Below are 19,309 nucleotides of genomic sequence, written 5' to 3' on the forward strand. Positions count from 1 at the left end.
CCTGCCCACCGAGCCACAGCCCCCTGGCCTGCAGGAGCCTCTCTGGTTGAGTTCTCAGTGACTGGGGTAGCCAAGCAAACCACAACAAAGCTTGGCTACGTGCCCACCTTCCCCGCACTGCACTGAGGTATAGGCAAAATACAACCTACAAGGCAAAATGCCAATTCTCCATCATCTCACAGTTACAAAGGGGTGGCTGGTCAACACTTTGAGCTGCAGAAATTCTGACATGCTGACTGTCTTCTGGGAGAAAGCTTGAGAGTCAAAGACCTATGTTTGAATCCTGGCTCTGCCATTTAATAACCAGGTGATCTTGGGGCGCTACTTAAGTAGAGGGGAAAGAATGAGTATTTTAATGTCTCCAATGCTGTCAGGAACTTGACAGTTTCCTTCTTACCTGTTAAACTTTAAGCCTTAGTTTCTCATATGTAAAGTGTGAGTGTAGGGACCCTAAAACCTACATCATAGAGTTACTGTGAGGATTAAATGAAACAAAAACTCTATAAATTGCTTAAAATAGTCTCTGCCATACAGAAGGTGGTTTAGAAAGTATTTTTTCCTCTCAAATTTCTCATTATCATCATTTAAACGTCACATTCTAGGCTGCAAACCTCTCATTCTGCAGAAGAAGACAGATGCAGCAGTTCTCCAGGTCAGGGCTCACCTTCGGCCCCAGGCGTGCTTACCACAGGCAGAGGGATGGCCCTCACCCGTACACCATGGCCCAGCCAGTGATTTTACCTCCTGCTCACTAATCTGGAAAACACGGCTACCATGCATTTCAAATGAACTGACAACAGTAAATAAGCTCCAGTCTTCATCTTGTTAGGGTCCTGACGTACCTGAGATGTCCTTGACACTGTTTTCAATAAAAAGAACAAGTTCACCTGCAGCCAGGCTTTTAATGACGGCAGCTAATGAAGGAAATAACAGCAAGTGCCTGCTGCACCCCAAGCATCGCACCGGACACCCTTCGCAGCTTAGCGCATTTTATTCCCACAACATTGCAAGATGTTGACTTGGGTACAATTATTATATCCCTACTTCATAGACGGAGAAGATGAATCTCAAGACAGGTTAAGTCATACAGCTAGGAAGTTGCCTAGCTGCTATCAGAATTCAGATCTAGCTGGCTCCAAATCTACGCCAAGATGTGTTGCTTTTGCTTGGTTAGTTTTAATACCTTTGCGAAAGGACAGGTCTGGGTTGCCAGCTTTGCACAGGCAAAGGCCAGGGGCAGGCACCATGGAAGGGTCAGCAGACTTGCCTGAGGGCCTGAGGCTACAGCGGCCGAGCAGGCCAAGAGGTCGACACTCACCTTCCTGGCCATGCTTGCGAAGTGGGCCCCGCAGGCCTTGCAGTTTGGTTCCGAGCCCGTGGGGGAAGGGAAGGAGCTGTACCCAGGGTTGGAATAGGCCTGCGTCCTGGCTCCCTGGGGTGGTGGGGCCTCCTCAGGCTGTCCATCCAGGCAGAACCAGTTGCAGCAGGTTGCCCACATGATAAAATCTGGCACGAGGGAGAAGGGGGGAAAGGTCAGAGTTAAGACACAGCTTGACGGCGTCCCCATTCCTGAGGGCACAGGTGAGCAGCGACATCGGTCCACACCTCCCATCACAGTCAAGGTGAGGATGGGCTTTCGGGGGCCACCAGACTTCCTACTGCCTCCTGCACCACACCCGCTGCCGTTACAGGAAAGGTGCGCACAGACGCCTGATCTGCAGGACAGGCCGGCACAGGCAGCAGAGCTGGCACGCTACCTTTGAAAGGTTGCTGATGCCTGTTTGGGTTTAATCTGAGAGCTTTACTTCAAATAAAATCTTTTGTCTTAGCAATTACAAGTGGCCTAACAGCCATTTTATTCAGGAACATGAACTTGCCCCTAGAGCTCAGACAGATAGAGCTCTATCATACACACGTGTACAGTTCCACGCTCACGTTGACCATGGGGCAGAAGGATCATTACTTCCTTTATTTAGATGAGGCAACCCAGGCTCAAAGGAATCAAGGTCCACAACTAATATATACAGAACGGAGATTCCGAAAACCCAGCTCTTCTGACTCTAAACCTAATGTTCTCTTCCCTATACTACGTTGCCCCCTGGTTTCCCCTCCCACCAGCCAGCAGAACTTACGTACAGCTCTTAACATTTGTACGTCCGACCCTGTATCAACGTCTACCACGGCACCTGTAATAGTTATGCTTTTTTTCTACCACTAAACCATACATTCCTTGAGGGCAGGGACCACTTCTTGTTCATGTCTGTTCTGTACTCGGCAGTGTCGAGCACACAGCAGATGCTCCACAAATGTTTGCTTCCTTGCTGAATCAGTGCCTCTGCGGGCTTATTAAGAAGTTTTGGGTTATTACTTCCATTTTACATATCAAATACAGGAATTAGGGGCTGGGGGGTTGATGATTTTTTGAGATCACAGAACAAAGAGGATCCAATCTCTCAAATGTCAGAATAAACTAAACATTGCAAGGGGGTCCACTAAAATGCCAAGCGCTGCTTTAATAAAGTAAAATGTGCTTTTCTCAGTAGACCAAGGTAGTCAGGATGGAAACTGTAAGCCTGAACTCTGCTTACAGAGATAACGAATGAAACATGTCATGTTTTAACAATCAGTTCACACAAAAGAATCGTACTTTCTGCTCTGCCTTCTGACTCACTGAAAGTGCCTTTGTTAGATAAGAGTTCAAAGACGTAGTAAGCTGGAAGGAACTAAGACACCAACAGGTTCCACCTTGGTTATTTTTTAGAGGAAAAGAAAGAGGCCCAGCAGGAGGAAGGAACTTCCTGGTTCACCCAGCTATAACCTTCGGCCTCGTGATTACTCCAGGGCCTTTCCGGCTTCCCAACACCGCCTCCAATAATACATGCATTCACTTTTGCAGGCATGTCCGATTAATACCTGTCTCACCCGGTGGCCTATGACCCCCATGAGAGCAGGGACCATGACAGTCATACAGTGCCCAGCAGATGGGTGGCTCAACAAGTACTACTGAATGAATGAATCACATACAATACTTAAAGGTTAACTAACCACACATTCGTTCCATTTCCTTCACATCAAAAACATTTCTCTCTGACTCACTATGACTTGTCTGAAGATTCTCAATTCCCAGAAAACAGGGACTTAATCTGCCTTACGAATTCACAAGGAATAATGAAGCCCAGAGCAGTAAAATAACTGAGTTATTTGTTGGCAAGAGACTGCAGGCAACAGCAGAGTAGTAGTCCTCCGAAAGAGGAAGTTTGTAACTCTTTAAATCACCTGTTGATGGAAGCATCTGAAACAGTGTGTAATAATACAAAGATCAGAGGATCTGGAATCTGAAGATCTGGGCTGTTACCTACCTCTAACAAGTCATAGCCTTTCTGTACTTCATTTTTCTCATCTGAGATTCTCCAAGCTGTAGAGCACTAAATAAACCTCAGTTGTTGCTACTAGCATTATAACAATGCTTTCACTGCAATTTTTCTGAGACAGCACAGGTAAAAAGTAAACCTAGAGATTTCACAACTACCATTTGGCTTCCTGGGCTTGTCCCAAACGTGGACAGATAGATCTTTGACAGAATCAGCAGGATGCATCAATTAACTGAATGAGGTCAGGGGAAGGGGAACAGCAGAGCAGCCTTGAGACAAAGCTGTGGGTGGTTCACTAACCTGTCAAATCCTCCACTCATTCATGCGTGCAGCCCTTAGAGGAGCCAATGCCTTGCTGTGTCTCCAGTGCTAGGTGAGTATAGTCGATTACCTAAGTTCATGGTCTAGTAGGGGAACTAGAAATGTAAAACCAAAAATTGAAATTTCAGGGTGATCAGTGCTTTAACGGAGGTTTGTGCAGTGTAAGGGGGGTTACAAAGATGGGAACAATGATCAGCTCCTCAGGGATGGAGGAGTGACCAGGGAAGACATATCCTATTGAGACAGGCTGGGACCCTGGGACCCTTTGCTGCAATGCTTCAACCCGGACAAACGTCTCCTGGAGCAACAAAATACAAATAAACTATAAGTTACTAAAAATAACTACGTGCATGCACTGGGGCAAATTATGGACAACAAGATACAAAAAGACCAAAAACCCAACTGCCACTTCTAAAGAGCCAGGAGCAAAGGCAGGGAGCAAAAGCAGGGCACTGTGCATGCCCCCTGCACACACCACCGCCAAAGGGGTGGGCAGAACACCCCAGCCAGCCCTCAAGTCTGACCCCTGGACCTGCTCCTATCCTCATCCCATATAAGGAAACAGCTCGCACCCCTGCTCAGCAAGCGAGTGAGCAAGGGAACCTGCCGCTTGTTCTCGCTCCCCCTGCTGCAGCAGGGGCCCCAGGAAAGCCTTGCCTGAATTTCTCATCTGGCCTCTTATCAATTTCTATTGATAAAGGAGGCCGAGAACCCTGGTCAGTAACACTATTATGGACCAGAAAGTCAAGAGCAAAAAGACTTTTCAAGAAACAACCAAGAGCTGCACCAGGGCATTAAAGAAACTACAAAATGCTTGGTTGGGTCAAAGGTAAGGGTAGGGGTGGCTGAGAGCACAGCAAGTAAACAAGCAGCCATTTAAAAGAAAAACCTTGTATTCCATGGTAAGGAGTCTGGACTTTATCCTATAGGTAGTGGGACACAATGAACGGTTCAGGCAACCAGGTTTTGCGACCTTATTTGCATTTTAGCGTGGCCACTTACAGCAGTAAGCGGTGTGGAGGACAAATCCGAGAGGGGCAGGTTGGAAGAAAGATATGAGGATATGGGCAAAAGAGAAAGGGACAGCTAGATCTGTGACAAATTTAGCAGGATGTGGCAATGAACTGAAGAGGTAGGGGGAGGGGAGAGAAGACGCTGGCTCTCTGAGTTACACAACAGGAGAGAGAGTGGAATGGTTGACTGGGATAAAGCCTTCGGGAAGAGCATGTGTCTATGTGTGAAATGGGGAGCGGGGGCAGGTTAAGATTGAGTTGAGTTTTGTACCTGACTTGTGGGATCTGCTGATGTATGCACAGCACCGTGTCGGCTGAAGATAAAGGTTTGTGGATCCTCGCCTACTGGAAAGTATGTACAGTCAGAGAGGGCCAGAAGGCTGGGTAGACAGTCCGGGTCAGAAGAGAAGCCAGCCTGGGAGGGCCCTCAGGAACGTGTGATCCGAAGAGCAAGCAGAGGAGAACCAACCAGCACAGAGGAAGGAACGAAGCATGCTCAGAGGTGGGAGAACAGGAACAGTGTCTTGAATTTCAAAAAGAAATTTTCAACGTTGTTTAATGACCCAGAGAGGAGAACACGTGGAAGAATGAGATGGACCCAGTTTTAGGAAACTGTGAGTGTGCTCCATGCCCGAGCAGTTTAGCAAGAGACAAGCTGACCGGTAACCACAGGTTGGGAAGTGAATGAGAAGTGAGGACTTGCCAGACTTTAAGAATAAATCATTCCTTCTAGAAACTTTTGACAGCGAAAGGAAGAGAGAAGGCAGCAGAGGTCATGAGATAAGAGAAATGTAGATGTATTCATAGACCACAGAGGAAACCCCCCAAGACTAAGAGCTGAAAGAAGAAGGGAAGCTGGCAATGAATGATGGGAGCGACGACCAGGAGTGGGAAGAAAAGTGACCAAGTGATGAGACATGGGGATGGACTACGACCTCCTTCACCAGAGGGTGGAACAGAGGTGAAGACAGATGGAACCAAAGATAGGCTGATGGCATTAGCAGAGAGAGATGGAAGAATGAAATATTTAACCACAGGAAGAAAACAGACTTCTCTTCCACACAAGGGGAATCCACGTGTTGCAATTTTTTTCCCTAAGAGGTAAGGACTTTGTCACGGAATGGGTAGACCCACTCGGTAAGGCACCATCAGTCGGGAACTCTGGAAAGCCGGCCAGCTGTACCTTGTTTCATTTCATGTGCTTTTGCAAGCACTTGGGAAGCACCAGATGTGCTGGGCACCGGGGAGACCAAAAGTGAATTCCACAAGGTCCTTGCCCCCGGGGACTCTGGGCCCAGTCAGGCACGATATATACAGCTCAACTCAGCCCTCCTGGTACAGAAGCTAAGAAAACTTTTCCTTAGCTGGGAATCAAGACGACCTGTCTTCCTCAGCACTATTTCCATCCTCTAACTTTGGTTCTAAACTTAACTGCCTGCCTCCTCAGAACAGCTCTGAAAGAAACACCGTCAGCCTGTCGGAGTATCTGGCTACTCTTACAAGGACTTGGCTGTGTGGGAAGACTTGAAATTTGCCCCTTGGTTATTCCACCAGCCCCATGTATGGGTGGAGAATGCAGCCTCATCCTGGGGATGTGGGTGTGTGGGCAGGGGTCACTGGGGAAGAGTCTCCAGTGCTAAAAATACCTTAGACCTGCGCACCCTAACAGAACAGGGCCACTGAAGTCAGCAAACTAGGCTTCTACTCTTTGTGACATATATTTAACTACCAAAAGACACATTTCTTAATGTGGTCTTGCCAAACTGGAAAGCCCTAAGCCTAAATGAGAACTACATTCAGGGTTATTTCAGGGAGTGAAAGCAAAGAGTTTGTCATTTTAACACTGCCGTACAAATAACACTCTTCTTTGGGGAGTATGTTGCATCCATCAGCCCTAAACAGAGACACACATGTGGCATCTATTACTTAAGGACTGAAAGTGGAACCAATTGTGGGATGTATAAAGAATTCTCCCTAGGTTGACAACTGTGAAAAACTTCCCTCTCTGATCTGCAAACCTCTTTCTGATCTGCAAAGAAAATTATCATCAAATCTTCGCCAAGGGCTTGAAAATTCCTTCGCCAATTCCCCTCACCCTCTTCAGAAAAGATGGGACTTGGCGATCTAATTTTCAAATACAGTCTGACTGCTCTCCTACTGCATTTGTTTGAAACCTGCCAGGCTCTCCTCTTCCAATTTGCCTAAAGGGTAAAGAAGATGGGAGATGTAGGGCTGGAGTGAACAAGAAAATGTACTATTCCCTGTGGAAGGATCCAGTGGTATGAGGCAAGGACGGCTAGCTCGCACATGGGGTTTTGTCAGCTTGATAAGTAAGCTGGTATTTCTTGGGAGACTGAACCCTGTTGAACAGGAAAATTACAGTGCTAAGAACAGGATAAGATAAGTGACCTATTCCAGGTAGGCTGAGTACAGCCATAGTTAGAGGCAAGAGGGCAGATACTGTGATTTCTCCCTATTAAGTCCTAGAATACTAAGTAATTTTAAAACAATCACTTCTCTACCTGTCCGCCTGCTCAAGACAAATGATTTTAAGTGGATCAGTGGTTGTCACGGACTTTCCCATGGAAGACAGAAGAAGGGTCAGAATGGACCCACGGAGTAAAAAGGTCAGAACATCAGCATCTTAGTAAAATCTCTGAGTCTGCAATGCAACTCCAAAACCACCTTGCTAACCACCAACATCTAAGGCACTAAAGTTGAGGCCCCCAAGATTCTCATCCAATCTGTTCTGATTTTAGTTAACTGTTCTGTGTGCCAAGCTAAAGGCTTCACCCGGTTGCAGAGACAGCAACATCTTGGAATTAACATACTTATGGTGAACCTACCGTATAAGACATTACAAAAATCCTTTGGAAAAAACCTAATTAAAACGCCCCCAATCCTCAAAGAAGTACCTTTATGACATGACAAATCAGAAAATGGCTAGTTGCAAGCCTTACAGAATCATCTCCAGTTTATTGAGGGTGGTCTGCCTACTATCACTACTGTATTGCTAGAATTATCAAAAGCGTCTATGCTGTTAAGAGTGGAAAGGAAAGTGTCTCACGTTCTGGAACATTAATACAGAACGGGCTTTGCTTCATCTTGTATATCATCCTTAAGAAGCAATTAAAGGATGACTTTGAAAGGAACTGCAATGCAATGGCTTTGAAAGGAAATGCTATGAAAAACCTATCAATATGGCTTAGCCATGCCTCTTTGAAATAATTGTACAATAATTACATATTCTGAGAAGTAAAGAAGAAAGTAGCCATACTCTGCTGGAAGAATGCTTCTTATCTGCCAGGCACTGAGCTAGGTACTACCTAGTGTTATCTCATGTGATTCTCACAACGATCTGGCAAGGCAGATTAGTTCTTCCCATTTTCAGGTAAGAAAACCAAGGTTCAGAGAAGTTAAGTAACTCACTAAAGGTCATGGCTAGAGGGCAGTAAAGCCAGAATTTGAATCTAAGTCGCTTAGACCCTGAAGCCTACACTCCGTAGGCCACAAGAGAAGTGTTCCCGATTCCACCAAAAAAAAAAAAAATCAGTCTGTCTGCCCTGCAGCCTATTACCCTCTGAGCGTCTGCTTTCCACCTCTACTGGAGCTTTCCATCAGCACAGAGACACTTTCCAGGACCTCCCAGACTTAAAAAACTCTTCCTTGTCATAATGCAAGTACAAATTACAATCACAATGTGTTTCCACCAAACACCCACTGGAATGGCTAAAATGGAAAAGACAGATACTAGCAAGTGTTGACAGGATTTTCTGCTGGCAAAAAATATGAACTGGCACCCACTTTGTAAACACACACACACACACCCCAGGGCTTTGCAATTCCACTTCCAGGTACATACCCAACAGAAATATGTTTACCAAAAGAAGTATACAAGAATGTTTGCAGCAGTTCTATTGTAATAGCCCCAAGGTGGAAAAGATCCAAATGTCGATCCACAGTAGAATGGAGAAATAAAGGTATATTCATACAGCAATGAGAATAAACAAACTACTGCTCCATGCAACGGTAAAGATGAATCTTATAATGCTGAGTGAAAGAAGATAGGCACAAAAGAATGCATACTAAATGATTCCATTTATATAAAATTCCAACACAAGAAGATTACTATATGGTGCTAGAAATCGCACAGGGGTTATCCTCCGACAGTAGATGGAAGGGGGCACAAGGGGGCTTCTGGTAATGTTCTGTTGCTTAATATGAGTGCTGGTTATATAGATGTTTACTTTGTGAAAATTCATCAAACTGGACACTTAGAATTTGTACACTTCTCTAGTTTTATTTATATATATATATATATATATATATATATATATATATTTTTTTTTTGCTGCATTGGTCTTTGTTGCTGCACGCAGGCTTTCTCTAGTTGAGGCGAGCGGGGGCTACTCTTCGTTGAGGTGTGCGGGCTTCTCATTGCAGTGGCTTCTCTTGTTGCCGAGCACGGGCTCTAGGTGCGTGGGCTTCAGTAGTTGTGGCTCACGGGTTTAGTTGCTCCGCAAAATGTGGGATCTTCCCGGACCGGGTCTCGAACCTGTGTCCCCTGCATTGGCAGGCGGATTCCTAACCACTGCACCACCAGGGAAGTCTCTCTCTGGTTACATTTTAAAGTTTATAAAAAGAGTTTTTAAAGCATCTAATAAAATATTTGTAATTTGTAAAAAATAAAATAAAAAATAACAAAAACCCCCACAACATGTTGACTCCACACCCGCCACTCCTCAGTAAAGGTCCTTTTCTCTGCTCTCTACATCAAAATTTCTCCAAATATTCGACTGCACTTCCTCAACCTCTAATTCACTCTTCAACCTTTTCCAGTCTAGCCTGACTCAATCACTCTGCCTAATCTCTTCTTTGTAAGGTCACCAGGACTTCCAAGGGGCCAGGTCCGAGTGACACTCTCTAGCTTCATCTTCCTCAACCTCCCAGCAGGGCTGGACACAGGCAACCCATCCTTCCTCCTGGAAAAGCTCTCCCCTCTAGGCATCTCTTAGCTTCCAGAACTCTGCACCCTTGGTTTTCCTCCTGCCTCAAAGCTTCCGTGCCCCCCTCCCTCTGTTCTTAAGTTTTGACAGTACCTAGGCTGTCTTCCACGTCCTCTCCATCCTCTCTCTCTCTCTCTCTCTCTCTCTCTCTCTCTCAAAACAAAAAAAAAACCCCACCATTCTCAAGCTGAAGATTCGGCAGTGCCCATCTCCATCTCCCTTGCCCCCGACAGTGGTCTAGATCGCATCTCTCATCTATTACTCACATTTCCCTCCTTAGGCCCTTTGAATTTGCTGTTTGTTCCTTCTGCCTGGACTCTTCTCCCCAGAATATCACATGCTTGGCTCCTTCTTGTCATTCACCTTCACTTTAAATTGTCACTTTCTAATCTCATGCCTAACACTTAGTACTAGCTGGTGTTACTTGCTTACTTGTTAACTGCCTTCCCTAACTAGAATTTAAAAATCCATAAGGGCAGGGACTCTGTGTACTATTGCATTTCCAGGGTCTCTCATAGCTTCTTGGACAAGAGAACTGCTTCCTAACTAGTTTCCCAGCTTCAGTTCTTGCCTCTCTCCAGTTCTTCCTCCACAATTCTTTCTTCCTTCCCTGACAAAAACACTTAAAGCTCTTTCATGGACTCCCATTACATTTGAGAATTAAAAATTCCCACTCCTTGGGGAGGGGGAAGGGTAAGCTGGGACGAAGTGAGAGAGTGGCATGGACATATATACACTACCAAACGTAAATAGATAGCTAGTGGGAAGCAGCCGCATAGCACAGGGACATCAGCTCGGTGCTTTGTGACCACCTAGAGGGGTGGGATAGGGAGGGTGGGAGGGAGACACAAGAGGGAGGAGAGACGGGGATATATATATATATATATGTATAGCTGATTCACTTTGTATAAAGCAGAAACTAACACAACATCGTAAGGCAATTATACTCCAATAAAGATGTTAAAAAAAAAATCCCCACTCCTTACACGGTTAAAAGACCCCACGTATGCTGCCAGCCCCGGCCCACTTCCCCAATTCACGTCCTGCTACTTTCCTGACCACTTACTAAGCTTCATGCCTTGTGAGCTTTCAGCTCTTCAAGGACACCAGGCTCCCTCCCGCCGCGGGGTCCCTGCACTTGCTCCCCTGCCGCTACTGCTCATTCTCATCCTCAGGCCTCTGCTCAAGCGTCACCTGTTAGAGGAGTCCTCCCCAGTCACACACTCGCTCATTGCCCTTTCAGTTTCCTTTGGGAAAATGATCATAATCTGTAATTATATCTGTCTGTTTACAGTATAAACTCCAAGGGCAGGAACCTCATCTGTCTTCACTTTTCTATCCACATCATCTAGCACAGTGCCACTTCATAGCAGGCACCCAAATAATTTGTGGAATGAACAAGTCGAGGTCAGAGAAACAGTCCATATTTTATCAATACAGCCCATGAGGCAAGTACTAGTTATCTCTGCTTAGGGCCCAAAGCATTTTGCCAATATTTACAGTGACATAAAGTGACTACGAAAAAGTTCTTTATCTAAAACAAAGGTAGTGGGACTCCCCTGGTGGTCCAGTGGTTAAGAATCCGCCTGCCAATGCAGGGGACAGAAGTTCAAGCCCTGGTTCGGGAAGATCCCCCATGCCGCGGAGCAACTAAGCCCATAAGCCACAACTACTGAGCCTGCGTGCCACAACTACTGAAGCCAGCACACCTAGAGCCCGTGCTCCGCAACAAGAGAAGCCACCGCAATGAGAAGCCCGCACACCGCAACAAAGAGTAGCCCCCCGCTCGCGGCAACTAGAGAAAGCCCATGCGCAGCAACAAAGACCCAATGCAGCCATAAATAAATAAATAAATAAATAAAATTTAAAAAACAAAGGTAGCTAACCTTGGGCAGGCTACTTAAGCTTTCTGAGTCCGTTTCCTCACCTGTATAAGAAGGTAACACCTCCCCTGTTGGAAGGTTACTGTAGGGATGAGAAGTGCCTAACCTAACAAAGTGCCTAAACTACAGTAAATGCTCCATAAATAGCAAACCAAAATAAACTATCATTAAACTATACGTTAGAAGTCTAAAATGGCAACAGCTCAGCTGTTCAATAGCAACTATTGACTGGCAAGCCCAATGTCCCTCTCTCCCTCTGGTCGCGCAGAGCCCGAGTTTCCTACCATCCAAGGGACGGGGCTGGATAGGGACTATGACACAGCTGATCACATCACCCGCACAATAAAGACACAGTCATTATCTGAAGAACTCACCTGAAGTTTAAAATCATCTCTCAACTTGGAAGGTTGCTTATTTTTTAAAAGAAGTTAGTCTGGAAAGAAACTCGAACTCCCTCAAAACTCTTTAATGTAAAACAGAATCTCAGAGTCGCAACTGGAATTTTCCAGGAAAGCTGCCTGAGGGGTCCACCTCAGAGGGGGAAGATTTAAAATGCTGGTGACAACACAATGAGCATAAAATAGGGTGACTGTGGCATTTGTAAGTAAGGCAACTGCCAGAGTCAACCATACTACAGACGGGTCTCCCTTGCCAGGTGTGGGACAAGGAAGCATGTTCTCTGTGGTACTGAGATTATTTCTGAGATATTTATTTTAGAATGAAGAACTCAGAACACCTAAGTCACAGAGGAGACAAGTATATTGTGGAACTTTAGAAAACTTTAGAACCCCAAGGCCTGAATTAGAACAACAGCCCTGCTGGGGTAGTGTACAGGCTGGACATAAACAGGGGAGCTTTCTCAAGGCTGGAGCATTCCCAAAGGCTTTAAAGCCTAATGGATGTTTTCCATCCTCCAAGGCAGTCCTTTAGATGTGGGTAATGGATAATGTATCGTTCCTAGATAAGAATTTTCTTTTAGGGCTAAATTTTTAGAAAATGGAACAGTAAAAATATATATATTAAAAACATAAAGTTCCCAAATATGTTTTACTTTAGTTTTCGATTTCATCAGACTTGTCCTTAAATCCTGGCCCTAACAGTGAGTCACTGAAGGAGCTTAAGAAAGTTGCCTCTCTGAGCTTCACTGTAACAGGAAGACACTTACCTGCGTCCCCCAGGCTGCACACAGAGTTGGCGCTCAGTATGGAGAGAGCAGGCCTTACTGGGCTTTCCAGTTTTACATAAGGGGTGGAAGGCAGTACTAGACATTCAGTAAACAGTAGGCACTAGACTAAGGCACGGGACCAATGAGGACCGAGTGTTTGCCTCTCTCCAGAGCCCCATTCACACTGAGACGTGTGGGAAGACTTCAGAGACACCGGGGCCTGGCTCCTCTCTCATCCCATCCCTGCGTTACACTTCTGTACAAATGTTCAAAGCTTCGGGTGAGAGAGAGGATCTCCTGTGCTGGTATTTCAGGCACAGGCAAGGGGAAAACTGGGGGAGTTATTCAGACTCCGGGGTCCTGAAGCCCTTTCTCAGATGATCCTAGAAATTTTTATTTTTTAAGGAAAAAGCAAAAACACTACAAAACACCTAACATGTGCCAAGTGAGTTGTTACATGTCCATCTACTGTCTCGTTTAATACAGTAATGCTGCCCCCAAACTCAGAATTTAAACGGTTATTTTGTAAATGAGGAGGCTGGACCTCAAGAGGGTTGGGTAACCACAGCAGGGTCACACAACTAGAGGGTGATGGGATGTAAGTCCAGGTTCTTCAAGTCATTTGTGGTCCTCCGGAAAGAGGCGGCTGCTTTCAGCATCCACATGCCCCACCCTCAGCACCAGTGCTTCAAGGGCCTGTGCGCTGGGAGAGCGAGGTTAACGGACCGACTGGGAGAAGACCAGGGAAAGCGCCTGAAGCGGCCAGCGGTGGGGAGTGCTTCGCACTGGTTCCCGCTCCCTTCTAGGGACGCCCAAAGGGGTACCTACCCGCCAAGCCAACCTTCAACACTTGATGACCTTGTGAAAGGCACCACAGACAGAAAAGCCATTCCTGGGAATCCAGAATTTTAGTTTACACATCCAGAAAGGCATCTGCATTTCCTACTTCCTACAATCTCAGGGCACCAGTGCTCCAGACAGATGCCCACTTCCTAAAGGTAAAGCCCTTCCTCGATATTTGGGATCTGTTTCAGTTTCTATTCTTGCCCACCTGTGCTGGTCCAGTAGAGGAGAGAGGCGTTTCTGACTTAATTGTCTCAAGTACAACTAATGCTCTATTAGCCCCCTTTTAGGAAGTGTTTTCACTGGTAACCATTAAATAATAATGAAAATCCTAAATGTCCATCGACAGATGAATGGATAAAGAAGATGTGGCACATATACACAATGGAATGTTACTCAGCCATAAAAAGGAACGAAATTGAGTTATTTGTAATGAGGTGGATAGACCTAGAGTCTGTCATACAGAGTGAAGTAAGTCAGAAAAACAAATACTTTATGCTAACGCACATATATGGAATCTAAAAAAATGGTACTGATGAACCTAGTGGCAGGACAGGAATAAAGACGCAAATGTAGAGAAGGGACTTGAGGATACACGGGGGAAGGGGAAGCTGAGACGAAGTGAGAGAGTGGCATGGACATATATACACTACCAAATGTAAAATAGATAGCTAGTGGGAAGCAGCCACATACCACAGGGAGATCAGCTCAGTGCTTTGTGACCACCTAGAGGGGTGGGATAGGGAGAGTGGGAGGGAGGCTCAAGAGGGAGGGGATATGGGGATATACGTATACTTATTAGCTGATTCACTTTGTTGTGCACAGAAACGGACACACCACCGTAAAGCAATTATACTCCAATAAAGATATAAAAATAATAATAATGAAAGTCAATCATCAGAGCCCAGGGCCCCACCCTCCTTGCTCTCGGCTCCAGCTACCCTGCTATGCTTTCAGTCCCCAATTGCCAAGCTTACTGTGGCCTCAGGAACCTCCCTCCAGTTCCTCTCTCAGCCTCGACCCCTGCTCCCACCCCACCTCCCTCATGTGGCACCTACTTCCTCAGCAAAACCTTCTGGGCCCCGTCTGTGCTCTCATAGCATCTTGAACACTTCCGGACAACTGTCATTCATTCATCTGCTCAGCCCTCTTCCCGCCACTGGCGATTCCAAAAGGAACAAAACCAGGCAAGGTCCCCGCGCAACGTGGCATGGCGAGTGCATTCTAAAGGGATGAGTGTTCTGGCAGGACCGCATTTAAGCAACCATTGAACAATTCGTATGATTCTTTCTAAAGTATTCTTCTCCAGTGATTAGGGAGCAGAAGGTGAAACAGAAAACAAGAGCAAGTCACTTTACAGCTTTATTTCCAACCTCAGTGCCAGGCAAACGTGATCACCAGGTATTTGTTGAAATCTTACCAATGATAACGGCATTAGAGCTTTAAAAACTGGGGGGATGGACAGAGATTCATTCTTGAAAATTCCACAACCGTGATTCCAGGGTGATGAGCAAATTACGGGTTTTAAACCCACAGAACCACAGCAATCCTTTTAAGGAAAGATGTCATAGTAACGCTGCCTACCTCACACATGCTGAAAATAATTTAAGCGTCTGCTAAGATTGCTTGAAAAAGAAGGAAGGAACAGGAACAGGAACAGACTGACCTGCTAAAAGTAATAGAAAAATGTTACGATTGTCAGTTCTTACAGCATTAAAAAGCCAGAAAGGGAGAGCCTCAAAGATGTACAAGATCGTCAGTCACTTCCATCCCTCCCCTGCATCAAAAGGCACAGAAGGCATCAGGGCCCTCCTGGAGGCTGTGGTTTGAAATGGTGCTGCGATGAAACTGCAAATAATACAAATAAAGATGAAAACAGCAAACGGAGAAGCAAGAGAACAGAGAAAAGAAATGCTGGAAGTCAAATAGACAGACCTCAACCAGACAGCCAGGTCCAAGCAGAGCTTTGCCTGTGGCTACTAGGCGCACAGCCCCAAGCCAGGTGGGAGAGAAACAGGACAAAGGCTGTGAGAACCAGAACAGCAGAGGGTCTCAGGGCACAGAGTGTTACAAAGACAACATGAAGAAGGGGAAAAGGAGAGAGATTTCTACTTTGCACCAGTAACAAATGAGCTCTTTTTTTCTGCAGTGGTAACTGTTGTAAACAACTGAAAAACATACTTAATAATCACAAATTATAAATGTTCCTGGAAACTCCCTGCTTCCAACTAGTCCATGACAAATATCTGCAGAGGGACCTCAGCATCTGCTCTGAAGTTCAGGGGAAAGTAATTCTAACCAATGGGGGTGTGCCAAAGTATCACCCTCGGGGTCTGACCAATTAAATGGCTGCTTCTTTGTGTGGCCTTTAGGAGAGAGGACAGATTGAACAGTGCAGCAGAGAAACCTACACATTTAATTGCAGCCCAGGCATTCTGCCCCAAAGGGCAAGTCAATCAGGGAAGAAAGCAGTGCAGAGTGAAGTCTTCTAACAACACTGAAAACAGAATAAACGGACCTGCAGTTTAATTACCCCGAGATCCTTCTTCCATCAAAACTGATGACAAAGCCCGTCAAGAATAAAAAGACTCTGATCCTCCTTGTACTCTTCTACAGGGAACAGGATTTACCAGATAAGCTTGTCTGGACCTTCTGATTGAAGAAGCTGCTTTCAGTAGACACTATGACAGTGACTGACTAATGAGTAACCATGATAAAAAAAAACATTCAAGGAGACAGGAACTAGGTAAGAGGGTTTGTGGTACTCCTTACCCTAGGAAAAGGCAGTGCTTCAGGACGGAGAGTCTGCCTAGGATCAAAATGATGTTTTTTACGTAGCCAAATGTACTGGGTGTGGAAGGAACAAAGACTCTAGATTTTGGTGCTATTTAATCCCTTTAATTTCCTCAAAAACAATAGAACCTGCCTGCTTCACTGAAACTGGTAATTGAAAGAATTAAAATAACAAGCATTTCTAGAGCTTAGCACATAATAGGTGCTCAATAAAAGTTGGCTATAAATAATTTTAAGAAAATCTTTTTTAAGGTTCTTTAATGTGACAATTTATCTGCTCTATCCTCTACTTAAAAAAACAAAACAAAAAACAAACAAAAAAGGCTGATACCTTTAACCAGGCTCCATCTAGTTTTCCAAAGATCCTCCAAGAACTAAAAGACTCCAGGCCCCTCCCACTAGCTCTTAATTTTATAATGTCTGAAGAACTTTTCTGTGAGGTGGTCAGAAGTGGTTTCTCCACAATGCAGCCCTAGGCTGTTTCTTTCCAATTCTACTCCATTGCTAATAAATTTGTCACTTTTCCTGTAGCCCAGACAGCTTAGACTGTCCCTTAGCTCCTCAACCCCTCTTGTTCACCAAATTCAGAGAATGGAACATTCTAGGCCCTACCTGGTGCTCCATAACTATTTGTACTGCACTGAAGTCAGATGGGATTTGGGGATAAATCCAGGATGAATCCAGACTAACCCCTTCCTCCCAAAGACCTTTGGGCTTGGTTTGATGTTTGACCTCAATCTGAAAATTATGCTGACTTTCTGAAAAGTTTTCTGCTCCTGCCAGGATATGATATGCCCAGTATCTATCCCAAGAAGCAGAAATGGAAATTTCTAGTTCACCCAGTACCACAAAGAAAACCTTTGTATTCACACGATATTATCTCCTCGTGAAGAACACCTGTGCTTACCAGGCCTTCAGGTTTTATTCTTTGCCTATATATCCCACAACACAGTGCAAACTGCCTTATATTCACCACTCCTTGACAGATCCAAGAAAAAAAGCCACCTGTGCTGATACCCGGAAGAACTGCTGTTTTCAGGGATGTTGTGATGTGCTGCTACTTCACCCATTTGCTCCTGGAATTATAAAGTGGCAGGATAGTCTTCTTTGCAATGGGGCAGGGACACGAGATGCACAAAAAAACATTACCCAAACCTTTACCTGCCCCGTACTCATTAGTTTATGGTTTGAGACCATCATTGTTCTGAAATAACTCAAGCAGTTATAATAACCCACAAAGACCCCAAGATTACTCCCTAATAGACATAATAAAGCAGATTTCACAGTGGCAAGCAAGAAAGAATGGCGGGGGGTAGGGGTGGGGTCCAGAAAACAGGGGTTCCGAAGATTGTTTACCGGCTGGGTACCACCCCGCCCCAAGCAAATTACTTAATCTCTTCTCCAGAAACTCGCCTAGGTACAAAACAGTTCAGCAGTTGCCATTAGATCCAGCCTCCACGACGGAGGAAACTTTCAAAGCTAAAAAGACCCCAGGGTCACTTGTGAACTACCTTGCTCAGGAAACACTCAAAAGTTGGGCTAGAAATCCTGGAATTCAATAAAAGGAAACTGTAATTTAAAAGCTAGTGAATTAGAGGCTAAAATTTCCTATCGTTATTAAAAAATAAATAAGCAAGCACAGCTTGAATCCCGCATCTACCAAAGGTAACAGACTAGCAGTCAATTCAGGGGTTTCATTTTATAAAATACACGGATGCAATATAGTGTAAACTAGGAAAAACCACCACGCACCAGGAAGAAAGAATGACCTGATCCCCAGAAGAAAGATCTGCACCTGTATAAAGGCAAGGGCAGTAAAGGTCTTGTTGCCTTATCTCCTTTTCAAACCAGAAGTAGACACTTCTTCATCCAAGCTCAAGTATTAGAAGTCTTGACTTATTAACCACACCAAGTTTCAAAACACAGGCATACAAGTTACAGCAAAGACAAGCACATCCTGTTTGCACTTGACTTCCTGTTCTGGGCTGTCTGATCTCTTTAGAGGGCTGCTCCCTAGCCACAAATAGGTAACCTTTCACATCTGTCAACCACTGGTTCACTGGACAGTATTTCAGTGACAACAAAATACATAGTTCCACGAGCCAGGTAAAAGATGCACCTAAAAAGGACCAAAAGGCAGTCATGAGCCTCTAAGACACTTTCTGGATTTCCCATGCTTCATACTGACATCTGACCTACAGTAAACAATAAAAACTTAATACAAATAGTGCTGAGATAAGAAAATTAAGCCTGGAACAAAATTTGGAATATGAGGGCTGGGAAAAAGAGCAAGAAAAATTGGAAATGTTTTTATTATTAAATGTTGGCCTCCTTTCAAATGTAGAAGGAACAGATCTCTGTCAGCCAGTCCCCAGTGAGCAGATCCCCAGAAGGGAACCACGCAGAGCGATCACAGCAGTTAACAGGGCCCTTCTGGTGAACACTGTCCCCAATCCAACCTGCTACCAACCTCAGTCTACTTTTCAGCACTGCAAAAGCCTTCAGTTTAGAGACGTGAAGCCTCCACTTCAAGCCAAACTTCCACTGTTTTCAAAGAGGTAGTGGTTCTTCCAAGCCACATTCAGTGTTGGGAATAAACACTGGGTAACGAATATCCCAGCTTTTATGCACAAGTTATTTAGCCTCTTTGGGTCTGCTTTCTCAGCTGGAAAATAGGAGGGTTGCACTACCCTAATCTCTAATGTTTCTTCCAGCTGTAGAAGAAATGCAGGAATCCAACAATAACAGTTAGCAGAAGATGCTATGGCTTCCTGCTTTCCTTCGCTCAAATAAGATGCCTCTAACATCCCACATCCCGCAGTATGAATCTACCTTGATCTGCTTCCCAAGCACCCAAGGATTTTTTTTCCCTTTCCCTTGAAATGTGGATCAGAAAGTTTCCCACTTGAAAGCA

General features: G+C 45.0%; 1 protein-coding gene across 16 annotated transcripts in view; it reads right to left on the bottom strand.

The window, feature by feature from the left end:
* The window catches only part of RFFL (ring finger and FYVE like domain containing E3 ubiquitin protein ligase), a 66,657-nt gene that overhangs the window by 15,069 nt on the left and 32,279 nt on the right, over positions 1-19,309 (bottom strand). For 11 of the 16 annotated variants that reach the window (XM_089900812.1, XM_022566392.2, XM_089900822.1 and 8 more), the window contains one exon: positions 1,319-1,506. In XM_089900812.1, coding sequence (XP_089756938.1) covers positions 1,319-1,506 — 188 coding nt within the window. Of the gene's footprint in view, positions 1-1,318; positions 1,507-3,359; positions 10,473-18,147 lie in introns of those variants that run through there. The other 5 variants (XM_089900817.1, XM_089900814.1, XM_089900818.1 and 2 more) reach the window with 4 other exon arrangements.

Source organism: Delphinapterus leucas, chromosome 19, assembly GCF_059928025.1.
Source record: "Delphinapterus leucas isolate spDelLeu-1000000601 "Yukka" chromosome 19, BTC_Dleu_Yukka2, whole genome shotgun sequence".
Classification (NCBI taxonomy): Eukaryota; Metazoa; Chordata; class Mammalia; order Artiodactyla; family Monodontidae; genus Delphinapterus; species Delphinapterus leucas.